This window comes from Herpailurus yagouaroundi, unplaced genomic scaffold, assembly GCF_014898765.1.
Source record: "Herpailurus yagouaroundi ecotype Mexico unplaced genomic scaffold, PumYag 159, whole genome shotgun sequence".
NCBI classification, from domain to species: Eukaryota; Metazoa; Chordata; class Mammalia; order Carnivora; family Felidae; genus Herpailurus; species Herpailurus yagouaroundi.
The window spans coordinates 22,084,969-22,110,812 of record NW_024412400.1 but is presented as its reverse complement, the minus strand read 5'-3'; the positions used below and the strand labels follow the sequence as shown (position 1 = coordinate 22,110,812).

At 41.8% G+C, this 25,844-nt stretch overlaps 1 protein-coding gene and 1 pseudogene across 1 annotated transcript in view; one reads left to right on the top strand and one right to left on the bottom strand.

Annotated features, from left to right (window-relative positions):
• KAT2B (lysine acetyltransferase 2B) overlaps positions 1-25,844 on the top strand; it is a 106,068-nt gene that overhangs the window by 9,844 nt on the left and 70,380 nt on the right. Inside the window, exon 4 of the mRNA XM_040481112.1 lies at positions 23,371-23,497. Within this exon, the coding sequence (XP_040337046.1) occupies positions 23,371-23,497 (127 nt within the window). The remainder of the gene's footprint in view (positions 1-23,370; positions 23,498-25,844) is intronic.
• On the bottom strand, positions 19,988-20,840 carry LOC121033613 (40S ribosomal protein S27-like; annotated as a pseudogene).

The window sequence follows — 25,844 nt, the reverse complement described above, 5'->3', positions numbered from 1 at the left end:
CATATGTGAAAGTTCTTGGCATATAGGGAAGAACGCATGAGGGCAGAAATGGGGAAAAGTAACCAAGGAGGAGGGCGCCTGGGTGGCTCAGTCAGTTAAGCGTTCGACTCTTGATTTCAGCTCGGATCACCATCCCAGGGTTTGGGGGATCGAGCCCTGCGTTAGGCTCTGTACTGACTGGGCTGCCGAGCCTCCTTGGGATTCTCTCTCTCTCTCCCTCTCTCCCTGTCTCTCTCCCCTCTTTCTTTGCCCTCTCCTCCATCCTCACACACATGCGCTCTCTCTCTCTCTCTCTCTCTCTCTCTCTCAAAATAAATAAAACAAACAAACAAACAAAAAAAAAAACCAAAAAAAACAAAACCAAGGAGGGCTGTAGATAAGCATTGGGATGAAGGAGGAACAGAATGCTGGGGAGGTGGGTGCTGGGGGCCTGTGATGTCACAGCTGCTGGAACAGCCAGCCTACATACTTCCTTCTCCTCTGGAATCTGTAGTGGTGAGTCCTTACTGGTAAATACCCCTGGGAAGTCTTGCTGTCACCCATCCTTGGTTCTGAAAGATATCTAGAGTTCTACATTGTATCCTGCAAGCCATGCAGAACCATGGTGGGAGCTGTGGCAGGGTTTCTAGAAGGCTGGCAGAACCCAGCACATAAAGCTCCAGTAGGCATTGACACCTCTGTTGTGTTATTGGCCAAGGGGATGGAAATGCAGGAAAGAGATCATTTTCCTTCATACTAGAAGTGTGTGCTGAGACCACTAAAGGCCCCCTTCTCTCTAGGAGTGTAGTGAGGAACGCTGATTACTCTGTAGCCCCACACAGTTTTGGCATAGCAACTCATCCTTGAAAACTCATATGAAATATGCAAGCTTATTATTTCATGGAATCATATGGACTATCCACTTATAAAGTAATGTTTTCTGTAATTGATGTATTTAATTGTTTTTTAATCTTTATTTATTTTTGAGAGAAAGAATGTGAGCAGGGGAGGACCAGAGAAAGAGGGAGACACAGAATCCAAAGCAGGCTCCAGGCCCTAAGCTGTCAGCAAGAGCCTGACGTGGGGCTCGAACTCACCAACTGTGAGATCATGAGCTGAGCCGAAGTCGGACACTCAAACAACTGAGCCACCCAGGCGCCCCTGTGATTGATGTATTTAACACAACAGAATTTTTTACGTTTTTACTTGTGTGCACATGTACATGGGGGTGTTATAACTAATGCTGTTTGTTTATTCTACATTTATTTCCATGGGCTGCTTCAGATTTCTGCTTAGGTAGCTCCCGTCTAAATTCCTTATGACAATTCATCACTTTTCATCACAATTGAAATAGAATTGAATCTTTATAATATTGAATTGCTTTCATCTCTGGCATTTAGTTATGCATGCTGATACCCCTTGCATTGCACACTTTTCTTCTCCAGGTATTGGTGTGGCTTGTTGTCAAACCTCATTCTGGTCTGTTATTCAAATGCCAACTTTTCAGAGAAGCCTTCCTGACCACCCCCCCCCCCTGCCAAATACAGCAGCACCCCATCACTCTGTAAGGTTACCTGTTTTGCTTTTCTTTTCCTCATTTTTCAACACTTGGAAATACATATTGTTTACTTTGTGACAATAGAAGTTCCATGAAGCAGGGACTTTGGTTCACTTTGTATTCCAGTTCCACTGACTATGCCTTGCACATAGTAGGTGCTTAATACATATTTGTTAACTAAATGGGTAATTTCGTGTTCACAGCTAATTTCATATTCACAGGCTTCATGAGACTGGAAGAGGGGAGATTGTGTGTAGAGACAAGGCAGCTGAAGCCCAGAGAGGTTTAGCAACTCCCGCGAAGCTGTGTGGTCGCCGGGCTGGGGCTGGAACAGCATCTTCTGACTCTGTTGCTCGTGTGGTCCCTGGTGAGCTTACAGTTAGACCTGATGACATAGGCAATACTTGTCAGATGGCCTGGGCTTCTGCTGTAAGACGAGCAGGGAGAGTCACATCCACCATGAATCCTTTTCTGAGAGGATGATGTGAACTTCTTTGACCACCGTCTCCTCTTCTGCAAGTTAGAAGTCAGTTCTCAAAAGTGTGTTGTGAGTATCGTGAGACCAGCGAGTTAAAACCTATGAAGTGAGAAAAAGGCCCTACCACATATTCTAAAAGTCTATACTGTGTTAGTGAACGAAAAAAAAAATCACCTACAAAGGCATGTTTTCTTTCTTTTTTTTTTTATTGTTTATTTTTTGTGGGGGAGAGGGGCAGAGAGAGAGGGAGACACAGAATCTAAAGCAGGCTCCAGGCTCTGAGTGCTCAGCACAGAGCCCCACGTGGGGCTTGAACCCAGGAACTGTGAGATCGTGACCTGAACCGATGTTAGATGGTTAACTGACTGAGCCACCCAGGCACCCCCAAAGGCGTGTGTTCTAACTACTGTTTATATTTTTGTTGCTTTGCTGCCTACTTAAACTAAAGGCTACAGTCGTCTTTCTTTAATTTGTTCTTCTGTTTGTACCAGAAGCACAGACACAGGGCTTATTACTTTTTAAATCAGGAGGTGAATACATTTATTTTGCATCAAGTGTGAATAATATCTTTAATGATCCATTTGGAGTGATACATCACCTAACCTTAGGAGGAGGCTTTGAGTAACCCCTTCAGTCACTTCAGGCAGGACATACGAGGATCCTTCCATTAGTTCTATGCCCTCCTAAAAAGTCCCCATCCGTTGCATGCTCTTGGTCTGTGCAGCCCTCTGTGAGGCTTCTGTGGTATGCAGGAGATTCCAGAAGTACAGGGATGAGACCTGAGTAGTATCATAGTGACTGATGGTGGCAGCAGCTCTAATTTGCATCAGCTCTAACAAGCTGGTGTTGAAACTGGATGGCAGAATGCCAATGAAGTCAAGGTCAGCATACTTTGAAATAGCAAAGTGAGTCATGTAACCCGGGATTTGCACATACCCATAGGACTACCTGACTCACCCCACCTCCAGGGGGACACGTCCATGAGTATTGTTAGGTACCTGTGCCCAGGCTCTGTCCTGGTGGGCGGTGAGTGACAAAGGAAGTGAAAGCCACAAGGAGCCTCACATCTTGCTGGGGAGACAGATATGGAGGGAAAGAAAAATTCAAGTGAATAATCAAGCATGAAGTCAGTGCAGAGAAAAACCATGATAAGCTGGGGGCAGCTGGAAGTGTAGGAGAGAGGCTCAGCCTAGGTGGAGTGAACGATATAAAACAGCAGAGAAACAAAAGTGAAGGGGGCAGGACATCAGAGTGGTTTGGAACGTGCACCTAGGCAGCAGACTGCCTGGGTTTGAATGCTGAAATGCTGCTTTCTCGCTGTGTGAGCAGGGGGAGATTACTTACCCTTTTCAAGCCTCAGATTGCATAGCTGAATATGGAGAGTGTGATTTTGTCAACTTTATCCATTCATTCAACAAACTGTTACATCGTGTGCCAGGCATTGATTTAGATGCTGGGGATACAGTGACAGATGGGTTTTTATTCTTGCAGAGCTTGCTTTCTGGTAGCAGAAGCAGACAGTAAACAAGAAAATAACAGAAAGTGGTAAGTGCCATACAGAGAATGAAAACAGAGAAGTAAATGAGAGTGCCTGGGGAGTCCTTCCGACATGTGCCCATGAAGGTCTCTCAGTGGATGGGACAATGTCTGGGGCCTGAATGATAACAAGAAGCTTGGGGGTGGGGACAGTGTGTGTGTGTGTGTGTGTGTGTGTGTGTGTGTGTGTGTGTGTGTAGAGGATGCCAGGTGGGGAGTGCACAGACTCTGGGGGGAGAAATGGCTTGGTATGCTCAAGGGTGGCCAGGTGACCCTTGTGGGTAGATGGGGAGCAAGGGGGCAAGTGTAGGAGATGAAGTGGGAGAAGTAGATGGGGCCAGATGGCCAAGTGCATATAATTTTCACACAGTGAAATGATCTGATTTCCGCTTCTTTTTAAAAAAAAATGATATAGCTTGCTTGCTCTCCCTCCCTTCCTTCCTTCCTTCCTTCCTTCCTTCCTTCCTTCCTTCCTTCCTTCCTTCCTTCCTTCCAAGAGAGCACAGGTGAGAGAGGAGCAGAGAGGGAGAAAAGCGTGTTCACCTGAAGCAGGGCTCGAGCTCACCTGAGGTAGGACTCAAACTCATGAACCATGAGATCATGACCTGAGCCCAAGTCAGATGCTTAACTGACTGAGCCACCCAGGTGCTCCCCATTTCCATTTCTGATACTTTCAACAAATGCATATCAAGACCCAGAACATTTTTTTTTTTAGTTTTTTTTTTAATGTTTTTATTTATTTTTGAGACAGAGACAGAGCATGAGCAGGGGAGGGGCAGAGAGAGGGGGAGACACAGAATCAGAAGCAGGCTCCAACTCATGAACAGTGAGATCATGACCTGAGCCGAAGTTGGATGCTCAACCGCCTGAACTACCCAGGCGCCCCCCAGAACATTATAATCACCCTAGGAAGTTCCCTTCTCCTTGCCACTCAAATTCCTCACTATCAGAAGCAACCACTGATCTACTTTGTATCATGATATATTAGTTTTGATATTCCAGAATTTCGTATAAATGAAGCCACACAGTACATCCTGTTCTTCGTTCAGTGTAGTTTTTTTGAGATTCGTCTATGTTGCATGTATCAGTGATTAATTTCTTTTTATTGCTGAGAGGTGCTCGACTGTATGGATGAACCAGTTTGCTTATTCATTTACCTGTTGATGGGTTGTTTCAGATGGATTCAGATAAGATTTTCATTTTAAAGCATCTCCTTGGGCTGTTTTGGGAAAAATAAAGTGTGCAAGAGGAAGAAAAGAGGGCCAGTTGAAGTTGCTGCAGGGTTAGGTATAAGTGGGATGGTGGCTTATGACGGGGGATGGCAGTGGAGGGGGTAGGAGTAGACATTTTGGGCAATACTATGAATTCAGAGGCAGCGGGACTTGATTTGTTGGGGGATGGTGGTGAGGAGGAGACAGAAATGAACCTGATGTCTAGGCTTTTAGCCTGAGCAATGGAAAGGATGGTAGTTCCATTTACCAGCTTGGGCAAGACTATGAGAGAGGCAGGTTTGGAGTGGAGGAGAAGAGTCCTTTTTCTGGATGTGTTTAGTCAGGTGAGTCTTTTAGCAGTCAAGTGTTGTCTTGATAGTAAAATGAGGTAATCCACTTAGTTTGCTTTAGTATCTGGAATATTCTAATTGCTCAAAAAAATGGTAGTTACTGTTACAGTTCAAAGCAGAGCTAAATAATAACTACTGATCTTAAAGAGGTCGGCCAAATTGGAGGAAAAGGAAAAACAAGTACACAGAAATAGTGGGAAATAGGATCCTTTCTTTGGGTGAAGAAGAAATCAGTTGATAGAAAGTCTTGAGTTTCAGGTAGAAAATTTTGGACTGAACTCATTAAATAAAAGTAAGTCTTTGCACTTTAAGAAGGAGGAGACCCGAGATATTTTAGAGTGCCAGCGAAAAGCTCTAGGTTTTGGTTTTGGCTCCCTGCTCCTTTGCCAGCTGGGGTAGCTCAGGCAAGCCACACCCCTTCTGTAAGCATTGAATTCCTTGTCCTGTGGGGTTATAGGGAGAGGAAAATAAGATGATGTAGGTGAAAATTGCCTTGGAAAGTATCAGGCGGAAGTGCTCGATGTTGTTAGATGGCATTTTATGTTATGTTATGTTCTTTTGAGAGAGCATGAGCAGGGGAGGGGCAGAGGGAGAGGGAGAGAGAATCTTAAGCAGGCTACACACTCAGCATGGAGCTTGGTATCAGGCTCAATCCCACGATTCTGGGATCATGACCTGAGTCGAAATCAAGTGTTGGACACTCAACCGACTGAGCTACTCAGGTGCCCCAATTAGATGGCATTTTATTTATTTATTTTTTTTAAGTTTGTTTATTTTGAGAGAGAGACACACATGCTCAAGTGGGGGAGGGGTAGAGAGAGAGGGAGTGAGAGAGAATCCCAGGCAGGCTTCGCACCGTCAGCAGAGAGCCCGACTCAGGGCTCCATCTCAGGAACCATGAGATCATGACCTGAGCCAAAATCAAGAGTCAGATGCTTAACTGGCTGAGCCCCCCAGGCGCCCCAGATGGCATTTGAGAGTAGGCTGATGTGTCCGGTGCTTGTTAGATGGAGGAGGAGTGGGGATATACTGAAAGTGAGAAGAAAGCTATTCCTTCTAACTGGCTATTAAAACCTTGACCCGGGGCCCTGCCCATGAGAATGGAGAAGGTGCAAATCTGGGAGAGACTTGGAAAGAAGAATCAGACGGCCTTGGGTGAAGGCACTGAATGCAGATGTCCTAAGAAAAGGCAATGCCACTGGAGGGAATAGGCTAGTTGAAGAGGGGTGTTGGGGTTGAGGCCCAGCCTAATGCAAAGCTTACCGGGCAGAGATGCCAGGTGTGGGCAGTTGGGAATGCAGGCTGGAAGTTCTGCTTTGCAGGTTCGGCTGGTTATGTGGATGTGTGAGTCATCGGCCCAGATAACGACGGATACCATGAGAACGTGAGCTGTCCAAGGAGCAGTGTTTCTGTATGGCACTGTTGGTTTTGCTCATCCCGGCTGACTTGGTGCTAGAACAACAGGCTGAAGAATGACAAATTCTATCTGTCAGCTGGTTGTCTGGCCTGCTCAGTGTCAGCCAAACAGTTTGACAAGTCTTTCCACTGTGTGGAAGACTGAGTTGTCGCTTTGGCAAGGTCACCAATAAAGTCTGAGATTGGTCCTGTGTATATTAAAAGAGGTTCCAGAGGTGCCTGGGTGGCTCAGTCGGTTAAGTGTCTGACTTTTTAAAAAAAATTTTTTTAACGTTTATTTGCCTTTGAGACAGAGAAACAGAGTGTGAGCAGGGCAGGGGTAGAGAGAGAGGGAGACACAGAATCTGAAACAGGCTCCAGGCTCTGAGCTGATAGCTCAGAGCCTGACATGAGGCTCGAACTCACCAGCCGTAAGATCATGACCTGAGTCGAAGTTGGCCCCCCAACCGACTGAGCCACCCAGGTGCCCCAGTGTCTGACTCTTAATCATGGCTTGGGTCATGATCTCATGGTTGTGAGATCAAGTTCCACGTCTGGTTCTGCACCAACAGCGTGGAGCCTGCTTGGGATTCTTCCCCACCCACCCCGCCTCCCCTCTGCCCCTCTCCTGCTTTCTCTCTCTCTCTCTCTCTCTCTCTCTCTCTCTCTCTCTCTCTCTTAATAAACAAACAAACATTAAAAAAAAAAAGTCTCAGTGATTGTTTGGGATTTAGGGTTCTGGGGCACCAGTTTCTTGGCCTTGGTGTCATTCAGGACCTCTTGAGGCCCTTCCATGGGTGATGTGTGTTTGGGTTGGTCCTGGAGACATGCCTCAGATGTGATGAAGAGTCTGGCCCATCCCTAGGCAATTTGGTAGCACTGGAGTCATTTAGTACCTTTTGAGATAATGCCTGAGGGTGTGAGCCTTTGATTCCGGCAGACCTGATTATTTAGCATAAAGAGGGCAGGCAGTTCCTGATTGAGCTCCAGCCCAGGCATAGGACTTCTTCCAGATGGCAAGGTCACGAAGGTTTTCTGTTGATGTTGGAGTAATCTTGAGAGCTTGGAAGAGGAGCTTCTGACTAGGGTGTTTATACCTAGGTCATTTCCTCATGACATATTTTCCATTCTCCTTGTGTATCCTTGACTACTCTTCAGTATTTGCTTTGTGTCCTTGTGACTTTCCAGACCCAAATGGCACTCTTCATTAAGGTCTTCAGAGATATTTCTCCCTGGATTGCCACACTGGCTATCTTTTCTCCCCTTCTACGTCTGTTTTTACTTTGAATTTCAGGCAAATTTGTCTTCTGAGGGAAGTCTCCCCCCCCACTACCACCTTCTTTTCACTTGTGCCAAAAGTACCCAGATTTGGGGGGCACCTGGCTGACTCAGTTGGTGGAGCATGTGACTCTTGACCTTGGGGTTGTGAGTTTGAGCCCCACATTGGGTGTAGAGATTACTTAAAACCTTAAACAAAGAAAGCACCCAGATTTTTTAAATCCCAGTTTTAAGTCATAGCTTTATGGTGCCTGCTGGCCTTCCATGTACATCTGTGTGAGCTGGAAAGACTTTCACAGTGGAGAGAGAAAGAGTCTGTGTCCCCGAAAGGATTACCTAGCTATTTACAGTTTAATTGTGTATGAGAAGCTGAAGTTAATCCCGGGAAAAGAGGAAGGTATTAATACATGCATCAGACCACTTTGTCCTTTCAAGTCTTTGATACTCTAAGGGTGGTCCTCACTTGGGAACTTTTTAGGAATGCAGCATTTTAGGTCCCCACCCTAGGTTTACTGAATGAATCTGCATTTTAATGAGATTTCCTAGGTGATTCCTGAGCAGATTACAGTTTGGGAAGCACTGCTTGAAATCACGAGAGCATTATCCACATTGCTCCCAAAGCAGTTCACCTCCAAACTTATTGGGATCACTACTCCTTACAGAGACTCCAGGTGTTGTTTTTTAAAACAGGATTAAGAGATTTTTTTTCACAGTCACACATGCACACCGTTGAGAGGAGAATCCAGGCAGCTCACGATGGAGGCACATGAAAATATTAGCCCTCTCACCTGTCCTCCTCCATCCTGGCTTTCACTACCTTTCCTTGTCTCCAGATCCAGAACGTGACAGTCTCCCCCCCCCCAAGACTGCACCGTGTTGTTTATACCACAGTTCAAGGAGGGGAACTCGATTCACTGTACAGAAATCCATTTGGATTCCTGTTAGGCTCCAATGAAGCTGTGAACGTGCCAGAAAGTTGGATGTCAGCAAGTCAAGAGTGTTGTATGAGGGTAGCCCAAAAGAAGCACCAGCAGTGTGGCTTTATTATTAACAAGTTTTAATTGTTTCAAAGTCTCCATTCATTTTAAAAACAGGACAACCTACTTAAAGACGTATTCCCATCCTTTGCTGTTTTTCTTTTGCTGACAGATTCTGACAGTAGAGGTGTGGCCACCTAGACAACTAACTTCTTTTGCTTTTTTAGATCGGAGAAGGACAGAGATGGAGACCCCCATTTTCTGGTTTGTCTTTTGTTTTTTTCCCAAATGTAGCTTATTAAGCTTCTTTAATTTGTGAGGAGAAAACGTGCTTCAGTTTTGGGACACAGTTTGGTGAAACTTTCCAGAAGACCTGTATTTGAAGTGATAATTAGTTATTAGCAGTTCTTGCCTTTTTGAAAACAACTTCAGTGGGATATAATTGGATGCCCTAAAGTCTCTGGTTTTAAGTGTACAATTCAATGACTTTTAGGAAATTGAGTTTTAGATTTCCATCTCCCCAGAAAGATCCTTGTGTCTATTTGCAGACAACCCCATTTGCACTCCAGCCTCAGACTATATCTATTTATATCCTTTCTTTCTTTCTTCCTTCCTTCCTTCCTTCCTTCCTTCCTTCCTTCCTTCCTTCCTTCCGAGAGAGGGCGCAGGAGCAAGAGAGGGGCAGAGGGAGGGAGAGAATCTTAAACAGGCTTCCTGCTCAGTGCAGAGCCCAACATGGGGCTCGATCTTACGACCCTGAGATCATGACCTGAGCTGAAATCTAGAGTTGGACTCAACCTACAGAGCCACACTGGTGCCCCCAGACTAATCAACTTTCTAGATCTATAAATTTGCCTTTTCTGGACATTCATATAAATAGGATTATATAGTATGTGTCTGGCTTCTTAGCATAATGTTTTTGAGGTTCATTCATGTAGCATATATATATATATATATCAGCATCTCAGTCTTTTTTTAATGCCAAATAATATTCCACTGTGTGGATATGCCATATTTTGTTTATGTATTCACCAGTGATGGATATTTGGATTCATTCTGCCTTTTGGCTAATTAATATGAATAATGTTGCTGTGGACATCTGTGTGCAAATCTTTGTGTGGATACATGTTTTCATTTCTCTTGGGCAGATACTTTGGAATAGGTTTGTTGGGCCATGTGGTAAATTTATGTTGAACTTAATTAAGTTGTGGTAAAATAAATCTTGCATAAAATTTACCATCTATAAAGAATGTTTTTGTGAACTTGGGTGTACAAATATTTCTTTAAGTTCCTGCTTTCAATTCTTTAAAATTGCTAGATCATATGGTAATTCTATTTTTAATATTTTGGGGAACTGTCATACTGTTTTTCATAGTGGCTGCACTGATTTCCCTTTCCACCAATAATGCACAAGGGTTCCTGTTTCTCTGCATTCTCACCAACACTGGTTCTGGTCAGTAGCCATCCTAATGAGTATGAGGGGGTAGGTATCTCATTATGGTTTTGATTTGTATTTCCCTAGTGATTAGAGATGTTGAGTGTCTTTTCATAGGCTTATTGACCATTTGTCTTTGGAGAAATGTCTGTTCAAGTCTTATCCCCTTTTGGGTTGTTTCTTCTTTGGTTGTTGAGTTGTAGGAGTTCTTTATAGCTTCTAGATATTACCCTTTATCAGGTATTTGATGGGCAAATATTTTTTTTTCATTCTGTAGGTTGCCTTTTCACTCGATTGATTGTGTTCTTTGATGCACAGAAGTTTTTAATTTTGATTAAGTTAAATGAAGCTATTTTTTTAAAATGTTCATTTTGAAAAAAAAAAAAAGGGGGGCGCCTGGGTGGCGCAGTCGGTTAAGCGTCCTACTTCAGCCAGGTCACGATCTCGCGGTCCGGGAGTTTGAGCCCCGCGTTGGGCTTTGGGCTGATGGCTCAGAGCCTGGAGCCTGTTTCCGATTCTGTGTCTCCCTCTCTCTCTGCCCCTCCCCCGTTCATGCTCTGTCTCTCTCTGTCCCAAAAATAAATAAACGTTGAAAAAAAAAAAATGTTTGAATAGCGGGGATAATTAATACCTTCCTCCTACAGGATGAGATAAGAACAAGTATACAAGTGCTTTTTCTCATTTTAGGTGCTTAATACATGTTGGAGGCACAGGTTTACTCCATCAGTTTCCCTTCAGTGTGTTCTTGCTATGAGACATCCCTGTCACTGATTTAAGTTTTCTAGCAAATAGGACTTCCCAGTATTGTAAGCATGACTGAATCCTAGTCATCTTGGCTGTCTTTCTCTTGTTCCTCTGGATGTCACCCAAATATCTCCACGCCTGTCTCACTCATCGACACTGAATGAACTGTGAGCACCCTGCTCCCTTGTCTAGCTGTCATCTGAGTCATGATCCTGTGTTTCTCCAGTGTAGCTTCCTTCTCATCCTCCATCCTGGCTTCTGCATACTATAATGAAGGCTGTTGCCTTCTCTTGCCATCTGACCTTGGATTCTACTGGGGCAAGACCATTTACATCCTGGGCCTGTTGAAGCAATCCAGTGGCTTTTTCCTTCTTGCTTGGTTCTGCCAAGTCTGCAGAGATGTGCTCTTGAGGGAGATGAAGTCATCTGGGGAGCTCTCTCCTCCTTGTGCCTGGGTTGCTAGCTGCAGCAGTAATTGGCTTTGCAGCATACTCCCTAAAAGGTTGTCCTTCAGATGGTACTTTGTTAAAGCTGCAAGGCCAGTCCCCTTGGGAGTTCCCGTAGATAGCAGCTGTCTTGCCTAATTAAGGAGAGATGTGGGAAAGGTATTTTGAAGGAAAACCTCTTATCTGGAAGAACAGTGGCTGGGTCTGCACATCTGGAAGGAGAATTAAAGGCCAAGGCAGAGGGCATGGTAGCAACAGCTTGGAACATGTGGCAGAAAGTGCTTTGCTGGCAGTCAAGGATAAAGGCAATGAATGTTTTCTTTAGTATGTCCTCTTCAGTAAATTGGGCAAGAAGTCCCACATATACTACAATTTTTTTGCACTTAGGTTTCCAAGTGCCCAAGTGCGTGTCAACATGTAAGAAGTGCTTTGTATATCCTACTAAAAAAAGAAAAAAGAATAAATCCTGAAACAAGTGCTCAAGGGATTTCCAGGTATCTCAGAGAGGTATAACTCAAACCACTTAGAACCACTTAGGAAATGTTAGGACTGTCCTAGGCGTAAGCTCTTAGGGTCTGTAGCAAAGACGGGTTTTGGGGGGTAGATCCCTTTTAAACTCTAGTGCGGCAATAGCCAGTGGAAATGTAGTATGAGCCACGCCTGTGACTTAACATATGTAATTTTCCAGTGGCCATATGTATTGGTTTCCTAGGACTGCCATAACAAATTATCACCAATAAGGGGGGTTAAGTAACAGAAACTCCTTATTTACAGTTTTGGAGGCCAGAGGTCTGAAGTCAAGGAGTCAGCAGAGCCATGCTCCCTCCAGAGGCTCTGGAAAGAATCCTTTCTTGCCTCCTGGCCATCTTCAGCATTCCTTGGTGTATAGATGTATCACTCCAGTCTCTGCCTCTGTCTTCACATGGCCTGTGTGTCTCCGTGTCTATGGCTCAATGTCCAAATCTCTCCTTTCTTTTATAAAAGCACCAGTTATTGGTTTTAGGGCCCAGTTGATGTTCGGGATAATTTCATCTCAACATCCTTAACTGTTCATATCTACAAAAAATCATATCTGTTTTCAAATAAGATCCCGTCTGGTGTTCCAAGTCCCGGACTTGGCACCCACTATGCCAAATTAAAAAAAAAGAGAGAAAAACAAAATATTAAGTTTTATTAATTTTAGTATATTAAATATTCTACAATATCATTGTAACATGTAATAATATATAATAATTTTTTTTTAACATTTATTCATTTTTCAGACACAGAGACAGAGTGTGAGTGGGGGAGAGGCAGAGAGAGAGGGAGACACAGAATCTGAAGCAGGCTCCAGGCTCTGAGCTGTTAGCACAGAGCCCGATGCAGGGCTCAAATCCATGAGCAGTGGGATCATGACCTGAGCCAAAGTTAGAGGCCCAACCAACTGAGCCACCCAGGCGCCCCTAATATAAAATAATTCTTCATGAGATATTTTAACATTCTTCTTTTGTTTTTGACACTAAGTCTTTGAGATCTAGTGTTTATTTTACTCTTAGAATGTATCTCATTATAACATGTAATCAATGTAAAATAATTCTTCGTGAGATATTTTAACATTTTTTGTTTTTGACAGTACGTCTTTGAGATCTAGTGTTTATTTTACTCTTAGAATGCATCTCAACTTGGACCTACTCCCTTTTGGAGACTGGATACCCACTTGTGGCTGCCTGCTGCACACCGGCCAGCTCAGCTCCAGTGCTTGTGGGGCTCACAAAACTTTTATACATCTCAGTGTTTTGCTTATGTTTTCTCCCTCCTTTGCTCTCTCTGTCCTTTTATCTTCCGATTAGTTTTCAGGGAATTTTCTATTTATTTGGAAACAGTCTCAGTTGTTCTGAACAAAAGAAATAAAAGTCTACTTTGTGAAAGCTACTGAGATCCAAGACTCAGTGGGGGAAGCAGAGTGAGTCCATTTTGAAAGAAAAGTCCTTTATTCAGTTACATGTTTAAGTGTTTATTGTTGGTGGAATTCATTAAGTACTTCTATCACAGGTAGCTTAAGGAAGTGAAGTTAATACTTGGGATGTAACTTTTTTTTTTTTTTTTTTTAGCAGAGGGAATGTAAGACTTTATTATTCCAAATCTCTCTGCCCTGAGATCTTTACCCATTATCAGACCCCCATGAACACGGCCATTCTTCTCTGTCATGTTAAGACAAGGAGTGGAATAAACTTTTCTTTATGGGCTGATTCTTCTAAGTCTGTTGTAATAATGAAGTCAGAATTTCTATCTCTAAAAATCTATATTGTCTTTTTCAAGAGTTGCAGGCTTGTTATTTGTTGGCTTGAACCTCAGGAAAGGGAGGGAGATTTTATAAGCAACCCCACGGGGGAAAAGTTTTGGATCCTTGAATTCTTAAATGTGGTTTGTGATAAGGATGTGGTTTCTGCACTTCCTCCCCCACGACTGATTTATACTGAGCCTCTGTTACAGTCCTTGGATATTTTTCTGGAATTCTATTTTCCCCTCAGATGAATTCATGTTAAAGAAAATTAGCAAGCAACCCATGAATATGAATACCGTAGAGAAAAATATAAAGTACAGTTTGGGGACATCTGGGTGGCTCAGTTGGTTAAGCATCTGACTCTTGATTTCAGCTCAGGTCATGATCTCAGGGTTTATGAGATAGTGCCCGATGTTGGGCCCTGCACTGACAGCTCAAAGCCAGCTTGGGATTCTCTCTCTCATCCCCCATTTGCTGTCTGTCTGTCTGTCTGTCTGCCCCATTTGCTTTCTGTCTCTCTCTCTCTCAAAACAAAGAAATTAAAATAGAAAATGATAAAGTACAATATGAATGTCCCTCTCCCTTTCCCACTTCTGCCCCCCTCCATAAGTATGTATCCATCTAGTTTCTCTGTATATCCAAATACATATTACATGCTTAAATTGCATATTCTCTTATTTTATTAAAAGATATATTGGATTATGCTTAGTATTGTTCTGTAGTTTGCTTTTTCTGCCTTTTACTGGGACCTGGAGGGGTCCCAAGTCTACGCGGTTAGTTGTATTGATAAACGTGGCATAATAGTCTGTGGCACCAATCTACATAATTTTATAAATTCTTATATTAATGATCAGATTTTACCTGACATATATTTTTTCTTTTGCTCTAATAAATGGTGTACAGATATCATTGAGCACATGTGAGTATTTCTGTAGGAAAGCTTCCAAGTAGTGTCCTTGGGCCAAAGGGCACAAACAGTCCAGTTTGGTTTCTGAAAGTCTGTATCAATGTTTCCTGCCACACATGTTATATGAGGGTGTGTGTTTCCTCACATCTTGGTCAACCTTAGATATCAATGTCAACTTTTTCTGTATTTTTGCCAACTTAATTAGTATGAGGAAATACCTCACAGGGCTTTTACTTTTTCATTTCTACATTACTAGTTATTTTGACCATTTTGTATAGGTTTATTTAACATTAGCATCCGTTTTTCTTGGAATCATCTGGATTTGCAAATTTTTCCCTGTTAGACTGTGCTTTTTACTTCTCGTTTTATAGATGATCTTTATAAATTCTGAATATTAATACTTTGTTATATATGTCATAAGTGTATATTCTTTCAACTGATCTGGTTTATGGAACTTACACGTTTGAGGAGAATTGCAGTCTTTACAATACAGATTTACCATATTGTAAATTGTAAAATTAATACGTTTACATCCTGTCATGAACAATGCATATTTCTTCATTTCAATACAGAAATTTGTCCAGTCTTTAGTAGAAAGTTATAGTTTTCTGTATACAGATCTTACTCATCTCCTTGAAGATTTGTTCCTAAGTATTTGATGGTTTTTGCTATTAGGATCTTTTTTTTCCCCTATTACATTTTCTAAGTGGTTCTTGCTGACATAGAGAAAAGATTCTGACTTTTATATGTTGATCTTATTCTTTAGTCAATTTACTGATTTCTGTATAAGTTTTGATAATCTCTAAGAATTGCCTACCAATTTTTACAGTCTTTATCTACTTCCAGGACAGTGTTGAACAGTGGATGTGTTGAGGGCTTCCTTGTTATGGTAACTTTAATAGGAATAATGTATCTCTTTATTTAATATAATGTTTTTGAGTTAAAAGAATTTTCTTCTATGGCAAGTTGGCAATTTTTTTTTAATCAGAAATTGATACAGAATTTTATGAAAAGCTTCCTTGGCATCAATTGTAATTATTTTTTTCTTAATTTGTTAATGTAATTTGTTTGCAGTGATTGATTATCTTTGCATTCTTGTGATAAACTTGCTTAGTTCTTAGGTGTCGGTCAAAATGCATGATTTTAATTGTACTGTTGGATTTAATTTACAAATATTTTATTTCCATTTTCTTTACAGTTTTTTTGTGAGGTTGGGCTAGTGATTTTTTCCGTGTGTTTTGCTGTCTGTATTCTGTTTTTGTGGCAGGGTTATACTGGATTCGTAGAGTGACATGTGAGTGTGCGTCTTTTTCTAACACTCTGAAACAGTTTACAATGCAAAGGACTAATCTCTCCTGAGTCCAGTATGGTAGCCACCAGCCACAAATGACAGTTGAGCACTTGAAATGTGGCTGGTCTGAATGGAAATGTGCTATCATATATTTATGTCATATTAATAGTGTTTTTATACTGATTACATGTTGAAACGGTAATATTTTGGACATACTATATTAAATACGTTTATTTAAATTAATTTTACTTTTTTTTTTTTTTTTACTTTTTAAAATGTGGCTACTAGAAAATTAAAAGTTTTATGTGTGGTTCACATTATATTTATTTTGGATAGTTCTTGAGAATTAACTGGAACTTACTATAAAACCGTCTGATCCTGGAGCATTTTTTTTTTAGCTCTTTGACTACCTTTTCGTTTTCTTCTAGGGTTGTTAGAAAACTTTACTACTTATTAAATCAGGTTTGATAATTTATATTTTCCTAGAAAGTCACTTGATTCATCTAGTTTTTCACGTTTAGTGGTATAAAGTTCTACAGAGTACTTATCTATAGTTGTAAAATAAATCTGTAGTTGTATTTCCTTTCTCATTGTTCTTTTTTTCTTGCCTTCATTAGAATTGTCAAGAGTTTGTTTCTTTTAATGTCTTTTAAAAAATCAACCATTTATTATATTGGTTAGGTATATGATTTTCTTTGTTATTGATTTCCTGAAAAATTTTTTATGTAAGTTCCTTTTGTCAATTTTTCTTGAGTTTATTTTGTTACTCTTTTTCTAGATCATTGAGTTGAATGAATAGTTTACTTATTTTCAATCTTCATGTTTTTCCCGTATATGCATTTAAGGGTATATGTTTTCCTTGAAATGTTGCCTTGACCATATCCCATGGATTTTGATATATTATATACTTACTGGGTGATTGTGTATATGTAACCCGGCCATCATTTTCTCTTCACCTCTGCTTTTTGTGAAAATGTCCACCGAGATCACCAGTGAGCCGTTGAGTGACTTCCCACTGTTCTCGCCTATAGTGGACATGGAGTTGATTTATTCTTTGAGGAAAATAATTTTTTACATAACTTATAAGCTGCTCAGTCTTTTATTCAGTAAGATCTGTAACCTCTTTCATAGTGATTGAGGCCAGTGTCCTCAAACTACTTCCATTGGTTGCATCCTCTTCAAGTCCTTGCTTTAAAGTATTAACTGTCGGGGCGCCTGGGTGGCTCAGTCGGGTAAGCGCCCAACTTGGGCTCAGGTCATGATCTCTCAGTTCACGAATTTGAGCCCCGCGTTGGGCTGTGCTGACAGCTCAGAGCCTGGAACCTGCTTCAGATTCTGTCTCCCTCTCTCTCTGCCCCTCCCCTGCTCATTCTCTCTCTCTCTCAATAATAAATAAAACATTTTAAAAAAATTAAAAAAAGTATTAACTGTCATAGTTCCTCATGATTTATAGAGCCCTTGTTCCTTGCTCACCTTTCACCTAACAGAATACTCCTAGCATATTATCATTATCAGTGCCACTGTAATCTTTGTTACAATTTCCATTTATTCAGCATCTACCCACATTAATTGCTTAATACCTCCAACAGTCTTGTGAGATAGGTACTTTAAAACCCACTTTATAGATTAGGAAGCTTGGAGAGGTTAAGTGATTCACCCTAGGTTCACATAGTAAGTGTTGGAGTTAAGATTTGAAATTGTATTTCTTTAATTGCAAGTCCTTTCCTCTTGACCGTGGCATTGATGCTGTATACTGTCACTTGTGGTCTTTCTACCAACTGCAACCTAAGCTGAAACATTTTGCTGACCTTGAGTTTGCCTCCATTCCTTCTGTTGCTGCTATGATTGGGTTGAGAGCAGGGTGTTGAGGGGTAGTGGAGAAAGGGAAAGAGCCCTTGCAGGAGTGCTCAGAAAGAACTCTTAGTTTCCTGCCAGTCTTTTTTTACGACGGTGGATAGCCTCAAACTCCTGTCTTTCCTGTAACCTGGCCCCTTTTTTCTATCCCTGGCCTCTTTGCTTCTTCAGAGTCTGAGGAAGGCTGTTCAGGAAGGCCTGAAAGAATGTTCTAGTTCTTAGATTTTGCTGCAAGAAGATCTCGTCTCTTTCCATACAGCTATCTGGGAAAGTATCTGAGAATGTATTTCCTGAGCAGAGCTTCAGGAGGAATAGGTATGCATCACCTATTTGATTCAGTCCCAAAGTCTTATCTATTCTAGGCTGATGATTCTCAACCTTTGTTTTTTAATTTAGACTGAATATTTATTTATTTATTTTTATTAAAAAAGTTCTTTTTTAATGTTTATTTATTTTTGAAAGAGAGAGAGCATGAGTGGGGGAGGAGCAGAGAGAGAGGGAGACACAGAACCTGAAGCAGGCTCCAGGCTCTGAGCTGTCAGCACAGAGCCCAGTGTGGGGCTCGAACTCACGGACGGTGAGATCATGACCTGAGCCGAAGTTGGATGCTTAACCGACTGAGCCACCCAGGTGCCCCTAGGCTGAATTTTTAAGATAAATATCGTGACTAAAAAAGGCAAGGTTCAGGCAGAGATCTATAAATGATAGCCCCCCCCAAAAGGAGTAATTTTATAATGTATTTGTTTATAGTGATAATTTTAGAATTTTAAACTATACATATTCTTTTATCCCTTCATAAAAATCCTAGAAAATTCTGACACAAAGATGTTAACCACCCTTTTTTCTCCTCTGTCACCCAGCCTCAGGAGAGTACCACTGGTCTCTAATTACATAGAAATGTTATGGAGAAAGCAGGCACCTACATATTTAGGTACACATGAAGCGATGGGTAAGAAGTATGTTCCAAAGCGCACATCTGCTGTTTCCCTTCTAAAATGAACTCTTGTTCCCCTCTCCTCCCACTTGAAAAGCCCCTTGTCTGCGTAGATCTTCCTGACATGGCCTATTAGTATGCATGCGTGTTTTATTTTTTTTTAACGTTTATTTATTTTTGAGAGAGAGAGAGAGAGAGAGAGAGAGAGAGAGAGAGACTGAGTGTGAGCAGAGGAGGGTCAGAGCGAAAGGGAAACACAGAATCCGAAGCAGGCTCCAGGCTCTGAGCTGTCAGCACAGAGCCCAGTGTGGGGCTCGAACTCACGAACCATGAGATCATGAACTGAACCAAAGTTGGACGCTTAACCGACTGAGCCATCCAGGCACCCCAGTGTGTGTGTTTTTAATGGATCCATTACTAGTAACTCTTCCTTTTAGATCAGAGATGCCCAAGTTTGTCTACATATTGGAATCACTAGCTTAAAAAAATACTGATGTCTGGGATCTATACCCAGATATCCTGATTTAATTGATCTAGAGCCAGGTATGGTATTAGGCTTAGTAGAGCTCTCCAGTAATTCCAGTGTGCCTCTAACATTGAGAACCACTGGGGTAGGTTTCTATTTCTGGAGAAATTTCTTGTGTGTCTTCTGTATCTGGTCCTATGATTGATATGTAGTAGTGCTCAGTGTTTGAAGAATGAATACGTAGCCAGTGCATGAGTCAGTAGGAAAGGTTCACATTCTATTCTTTTCCCTCTGCATTCTTCCCACCCACCGTCCAAATACAGAGCAAACATTCCCCGTTAGCATTGTCTTCTGAGATAATCCATTCCCAACACTGCCTTAGCTACGGCGTGATCCCATGGATTTCAGCCCCAAGCACAGTATGGAGAGATTTACCTGTAGACTCATACCTTTGAACTGCGGAGCAGTGTTTTGTCAAGGCTGATGCCTCTTGTAGAGGTGAAGTATATAGGCTAGAAATACTTTTGGATCAGTTCAGAGCAAGTTGGCTTCTCAGGCTTCCTCATAATGAAGGAAATTCATGTCTCACTGGGTCACTGTCTCTCTGAGAATCTGGAGTTACCACTGCTGGCAGTGGTTAGTCTTACTCTGGTCCATGCAGAGTTCCTACTAGTTTTCCTGCCTTTCCATAGACAACCTGCCAAAGAAGGAGACGTAGGCTGTTGTTGCTAATGTGCCCAGATGCAAAATCCATCGTTTGTCAAAAGCTAAAGTGAATGAGGACAGAATCCCAGATTACATAATTCCTTGGGGTTTTGAACTTGTTATTACCCACCTGATCTCTAGCCTAAAGTTAATCTTGGGCCTTAGTAAGTGATGAAACCCTTTTTTTTTTTTTTTGAACGTATGCAAAATCCGTTTATTGGGATAGTTCCCCACTCACGTTGACTCAGGGTGCACTTAGTGCTGCTTCCGTCTGAAGGAGCATCCTTGCGTGAGCCTTGCTTTTCCTCCTGTCAGCTGGCACAGAAGCACCACCGTCTGTGCGTGGCTGAACACGGTGGTGATTTTTAGCACCCCGGGCACTTCACGTCCATGAAGTAGGAGTTGGGGCTCTGTACCAGGCGCTTCTTCTTGTGTTTCCTGTCCTCCTCTTCCAGGGATGGGTGCAGGAGGTCCTTCGCGAGGGGCATGTTCTTGTGGGCAGGTTGTCACTGCCAGAAAGGCTAAGTGATGAAACTCTTACCTAGACAACTTGGCATCTTTATGGTAGTTTCAGAAGAATCCTTTGTTCTGTTGCTGGGCCTTGGTTAAGGTATTAGAGTAGAGTTCCTTTCTATCTAGATAAGCAAAGAGATTTATAAATTCTGGAATGCATGAGTAGTTATTGTGCTTCCCTGTGTAATGGAATAATGCATAGTTGATCCTGGATTGGAAGTTAAAAGCGAAAGGAAATTGGATTATTTGCTCACATAAGCTAGTGACAGAAAAATGGATGCCTCTATGAGTGATGCTAAAGGAAAAGAGAAAGTGGGAAGGCTTTACACAAATGAGGAAAGGAAAAAATGAAAGAAACAAATGAGTTTGGAGACATCTTGCCTCATGTCCTTGGGTTCTGTCCCTGTCCCTGTTTCAAGCCCAGAGGATCCTGTTGGAGAGGGAGACACGACAGCTCAAGTAACCAAGCTGAAGTCCTTCTTACTGCCTCTGAGGCTTTGCAGGATTCCTCCTACTTCCAGCTCAGCTCTTTCCTTTGCTCACTGTGCTCTAGCCATGCTGGTCTTTGCTTTTTGTTGATCAAGCCAGCCACTCTTGACTTTGCTTTATTTCCTCTGTCTGGGATATTCTTCCACCAGACATCTAATGGTCGCCTCCCTCTGCTCCTTCAAGTCTTTGCTTTATTGCTCCTTTCTCAAAAAGGCTACTTAAAATTGCAGATTCTATCCTGTCCTTTCCCCCACCCCCTCTCCCATCTCTTCATCTTTCCTTCCATAGCACTGTCACTTTCTAATATACTATATACTTCGTTAATTTGTGTTGCCTGTCTGCCCCATCCGTCATCACCAGGAGGGCAGGATCTTTGGTTCTTTCCTTCCATACTTAGCAGAAGTACTTGGCACAGAGTAGGCCCTCAATACATACTGTTCAATGAATGACTCAATATGCATAGTAGTTCTTTGGCTTGGAATTTAGTTCTACAAACTGAAAAGCTTTGGGCCATTGCTATTTTTCCTTTTAGATTTGTCCTGCTGTATTTAATCGGTTTGTTGGGACTACTATTGTCATCATTTTTCTTTTTCTACCAAGAGTTTTTTTTTTTTTTTTTGGAAAGGGCAGCTGCTCAGAGAAGCCAGAGGCCGTGGGAGTCCCTTGGGTAGCTATTCCACTGCTAGGAGAGGAATGGTCCACAATGGGGGTGTTTTCCTCCATCCCTACAAAGATTATAGGGATGCTTTCTTGGGTGGAAGTTGTCATGAGAGCCCTTCTCAAAAACATGGCTCTTTGAGACCTTTCCAGTCTCTGAAGAAGTGGCTGGCTCATTATAGGGAATTTCACGGCCCAGTTCAGCTTAGTAAGTGAAGAGTAGGGTTTGATAGTCAGATCCTTCCTGATGCCTGGCCAAACATAAGAGGGTTGCTTGAGCTACTACTCATTGGGGGTTGTGCTGTTAAGCTGCTGTTTTTGGTCTTGCCTTCTCCATCCTCATGGATAATAAAATGTGAGAAGCAGTCAGGCTGGGCTTGCCAACATTCGCAGGGCCCATTGCAAAGGACTTATCTTCAAAAGCATAGGGTCTTATCTGTAGAAACACGTTTTCCTTCTTTCACCTTGGCCCTTCTTGCCTTGCCAGTTATGTATTCTTTCATTTCTTATTCTCCTATATGTGCACACACTTCAGAAACTGCCCCTGTCTTGGAGAATTTTCTGTGTGAGGTTAAGGTAGCAGCCTTTCTCCAATTTTCTACAAATTAGACTTCTACTAACTTCAGCTATCTGCTATGGGGTTTGTGGGCTGGCGGGTGGGAGGTGGTGGGAAGCGGGAAGAAAAAAATCTCTGATCAAAGATCGAACACAAAGCCTGAGCACAAAAATTTATGCGATGTTTTGTAGACCAGTGCTACCCAAAGAAGTAGAATGTGAACCACATATGTAATTTTAAATGTTCCAGTAGCCACATTAAAAAAGTAAAAAGAAACAGGTCAAATGAATTTTAATATCTTTTATTTAACTCCATGCACCTAAAATATTAATGTTTCAACATGTAACCAGTGTGAACATTAATAATGCGATATTTTATTTTTGCATTAGTGTTTTAAATCTGGTATGTAAATCTGCAGCACATTTCAGTTTGGACTAGCTACATTTCAAGTGCTCAACAGTCCCATGTGGCTAGTGGTTACATATTGGACAGTGTACATAGAAGGCTCTCACCCGCAATCAGCCACCTATGTTTCATGCTATTTTTACATTTGAAAATAGTTGATATCTTTCTATCCCTCGTCCTACATTTTATAACCCAAGTCACTATAAAAAGGCTAGATTGTATTCACTGTTCTCAAAGAAGGTAGGGGAATGTGGAGAGTATGGAAGATATCTAGTAAGTGTTGCCAAAATAATAAATAATAGTGTTGCAGTTCAGGAAACCTCAGAAATATCACAGGTAGAAATCCCAGACTACACGGTGAGACCCTCTCTCTTTCTAAAGCTGGAGCCTACTTGGAAGGACTTAGAAGCCAGCAAATGTGGCTTCCCTTGGGCGTGTCCCTCCTCAAGTCCTTAAGATTGCTAACTTCCTCAGTTTCGCGGGTTTCCTTTCTGGTCCTTGGGACAGAGTTGCGGGGGTGGGGGGGGTGCCTTCGAACCTGCAAGGCTCAATCATGGCCAAGGCCCCGGCTGTGTTCCAGGTACCTCAGGAATCTGGCTTGTTGCCTCGGGAAGCTTTCTGCATGGATTCCTTAGGAACTGACCACTCCATGGACATTTGCTTGGGGCAATGGTACCAAAGTGTATGGGTCTGCTGTCTGAGCTGCAGCACTCACATTCCAGCTAGCAGAAAAGAAACAAACAAAAAAACTACAAAAACACAAAATGCCTGGATCAAACACTCCCTTTGCCTTTTTCTCTGTTTTTGTTTCTTGTGCATATGTCGAAAGTTACAAAGTCAGGAGCGGGGAGGATAGCTGTCCTGTAACTAGTGTGTATTGATCTCACGTAAAATGTTGAGTCCATTGCTGCTTGTTACATGATTTTCTCTATTCCTTTTTTAGGCCGAGGAGTCTTGTAAATGTAATGGCTGGAAAAACCCCAACCCTTCTCCTACTCCCCCCAGAGCTGATCTGCAGCAAATAATTGTCAGTCTAACGGAATCCTGCCGGAGTTGTAGCCATGCCCTAGGTGAGTTCCTAAATCTTCAAGGGAACGTGAACGATGTCCTCGTTGCCTGAAAGTTCTAACTTACTGAATTCCGTGGGTTAACCAAACTCGCATGCTATTTACCTCTTTTTGAGGCAGTAACAAAAGAGTCTATTTAGTCTCATGAATTTGCTTAATGTGAGACAAGCTCTGCACTGTTTGCACTGAGTCCTTATCCATCTCTCCCCCCTTCCCTAAGAGCTGGATTCCACTGGGGGATTGCTGGATAAGATGGACCATGGCCATTGAGTGGCTTAGAATAGAGTGTAATGTGTCCTCATTCATTCTGATGGGAGCCTGAAGGTCTTTGATCTAATCGTTATTGTTATTATTATTTTTATTATTTTATTTTCTGATGCCTTGAACTTGCTGGAAGTGCTTCATTTTATCTTTATATTGTTTATTTTCTTGCATCTGGTAGCTCTTTCTTCACTGGGGTTGTGTTTGGTGAATGTTTACTTGTGTTCTCCCTTTCAACTTTCTTATCTATCCCTGGCAAGATAATCATTGTCAGTTTGGAAAGATAGGCTCTGCCAGATTTACTCAACTGAACTGTGCTAATATGTTCTTGTCTCGATACTCGTTTTAAGATAAAATTTTAAAAATTGTATTTGGTTTGGGTAGATAAAAGTTAACGGGTAGTTTTCCCTAGATATTAAAATTCTAGGGGTGCCTGGATGGCGCAGTCGGTTAAGCGTCCGACTTCAGCCAGGTCACGATCTCGCGGTCCGGGAGTTCGAGCCCCGCGTCGGGCTCTGGGCTGATGGCTGGGAGCCTGGAGCCTGTTTCTGATTCTGTGTCTCCCTCTCTCTCTGCCCCTCCCCCGTTCATGCTCTGTCTCTCTCTGTCCCAAAAATAAATAAACGTTGAAAAAAAAATTAAAAAAAAAAATTCTAGTTCATAAAGGACCATCTTGGAATATTATACTTACTTTTCCCGCTTTGGTTATCCAGTCTTGCATGTTCAATTTACTGTCCAGGGTTGTTCTGGGCAGAGCCTGGTCACTGAAGCGGTTTTTTCCCCCCTGACCATTTGTAAGTAGGTGGCTTCTTTTTGACATCATCTTTCTTTCGAGCTTCCTGGTGATATGAAACAGTGCAGCATCAGCCTTCAAGGTAGTGTGATGTCAGGCCGAGTCTGAAGTTTTATTTTGTACTCAGCTGGAGAGTATTTCAATCCTTACAGAGCAGAAAAGTAGATAATGTGATCCTCCCAGGAAGTTACTGCACTGAAGTAACCTTCTGAGAAAGGAAATAGAGAACATTGATCTCACAAAAGAAATAAACATACCATAAACACATAATTACATCACTGTATAACTGGTGTCTGAAATAATGTAAGTTCTGATTTTTGAAAAAACCAGTGCAAAGGATGGATTCCAAGAGTTACAGAAACACCTTTGCTTATAACTTACCTTTTCCACAATTGATCCCAGAGCGAGTGCCCTTTAGAATTTGCCTCAGGAAATATGATGCAATAAAAAGCTGGCTCAGGAACTTCTTAAGCACTGTGCTTGAACTGTATTTGGTATTGATTGGGAAATCCAATTATCTTACATCAATTAACATTTAAAAACAGAGCCTTCTTTCTTAGCTGAGCAGATTGTCTCCATTCTGAGCATGTAAACACACATGAATGCCTAAAGGCAGAAATGGCCTTTTACAAAGAAAAGCTAACTTTGTTCCCTTTTATATTTCTCAACTAGCTTTGAAAACAAATACCCTTATTTGATACACAATCAAGAATAGGGAAAAAAGTACATATCCTTTGACCTGGCAGATCCATGCCAGAAATTTAACCTATTTGTAAATCAAGATGTGTCCTCAAAACTAAAAGAACATTATTACAGCTTTGTTCATGATATTAAAAGACTAGAAACAACCTAAGTATCCCAGAGTAGGAGATAATTGCTTGAATCATGACAATCTATATTATAAAATTCAATATGGCTATTAAAAATGATGTATTTTCCTATATGGAAAGACATTCTTAACATATCATTAATGAAAAAAGCAAGTCATAAAGTAGCTTAATTGGAGCTTTTATAATTTAGGACTTAAGGATCCACCAGCCCAAGATAAAATCTTGGTTCTACAACCAGTAGCTGTGAGTGGGGCATGTTATTCAGTTTACCTGGAGCTCCATTTTCTCAGCTCTGAAACCGAGTTAGTAACAGTATTGATATCATAGGATTGTTGTGAGGATTAAGTGAGATAAAACATAAAAATTTTAGATCAGTACCTGGCAAATTAATGCATTACTCTTAGCTCTTCTTGCTGTTAGTGGTAGTATTACCATACTCCCAGAGTTCTTGAACTTCGGCCAACAG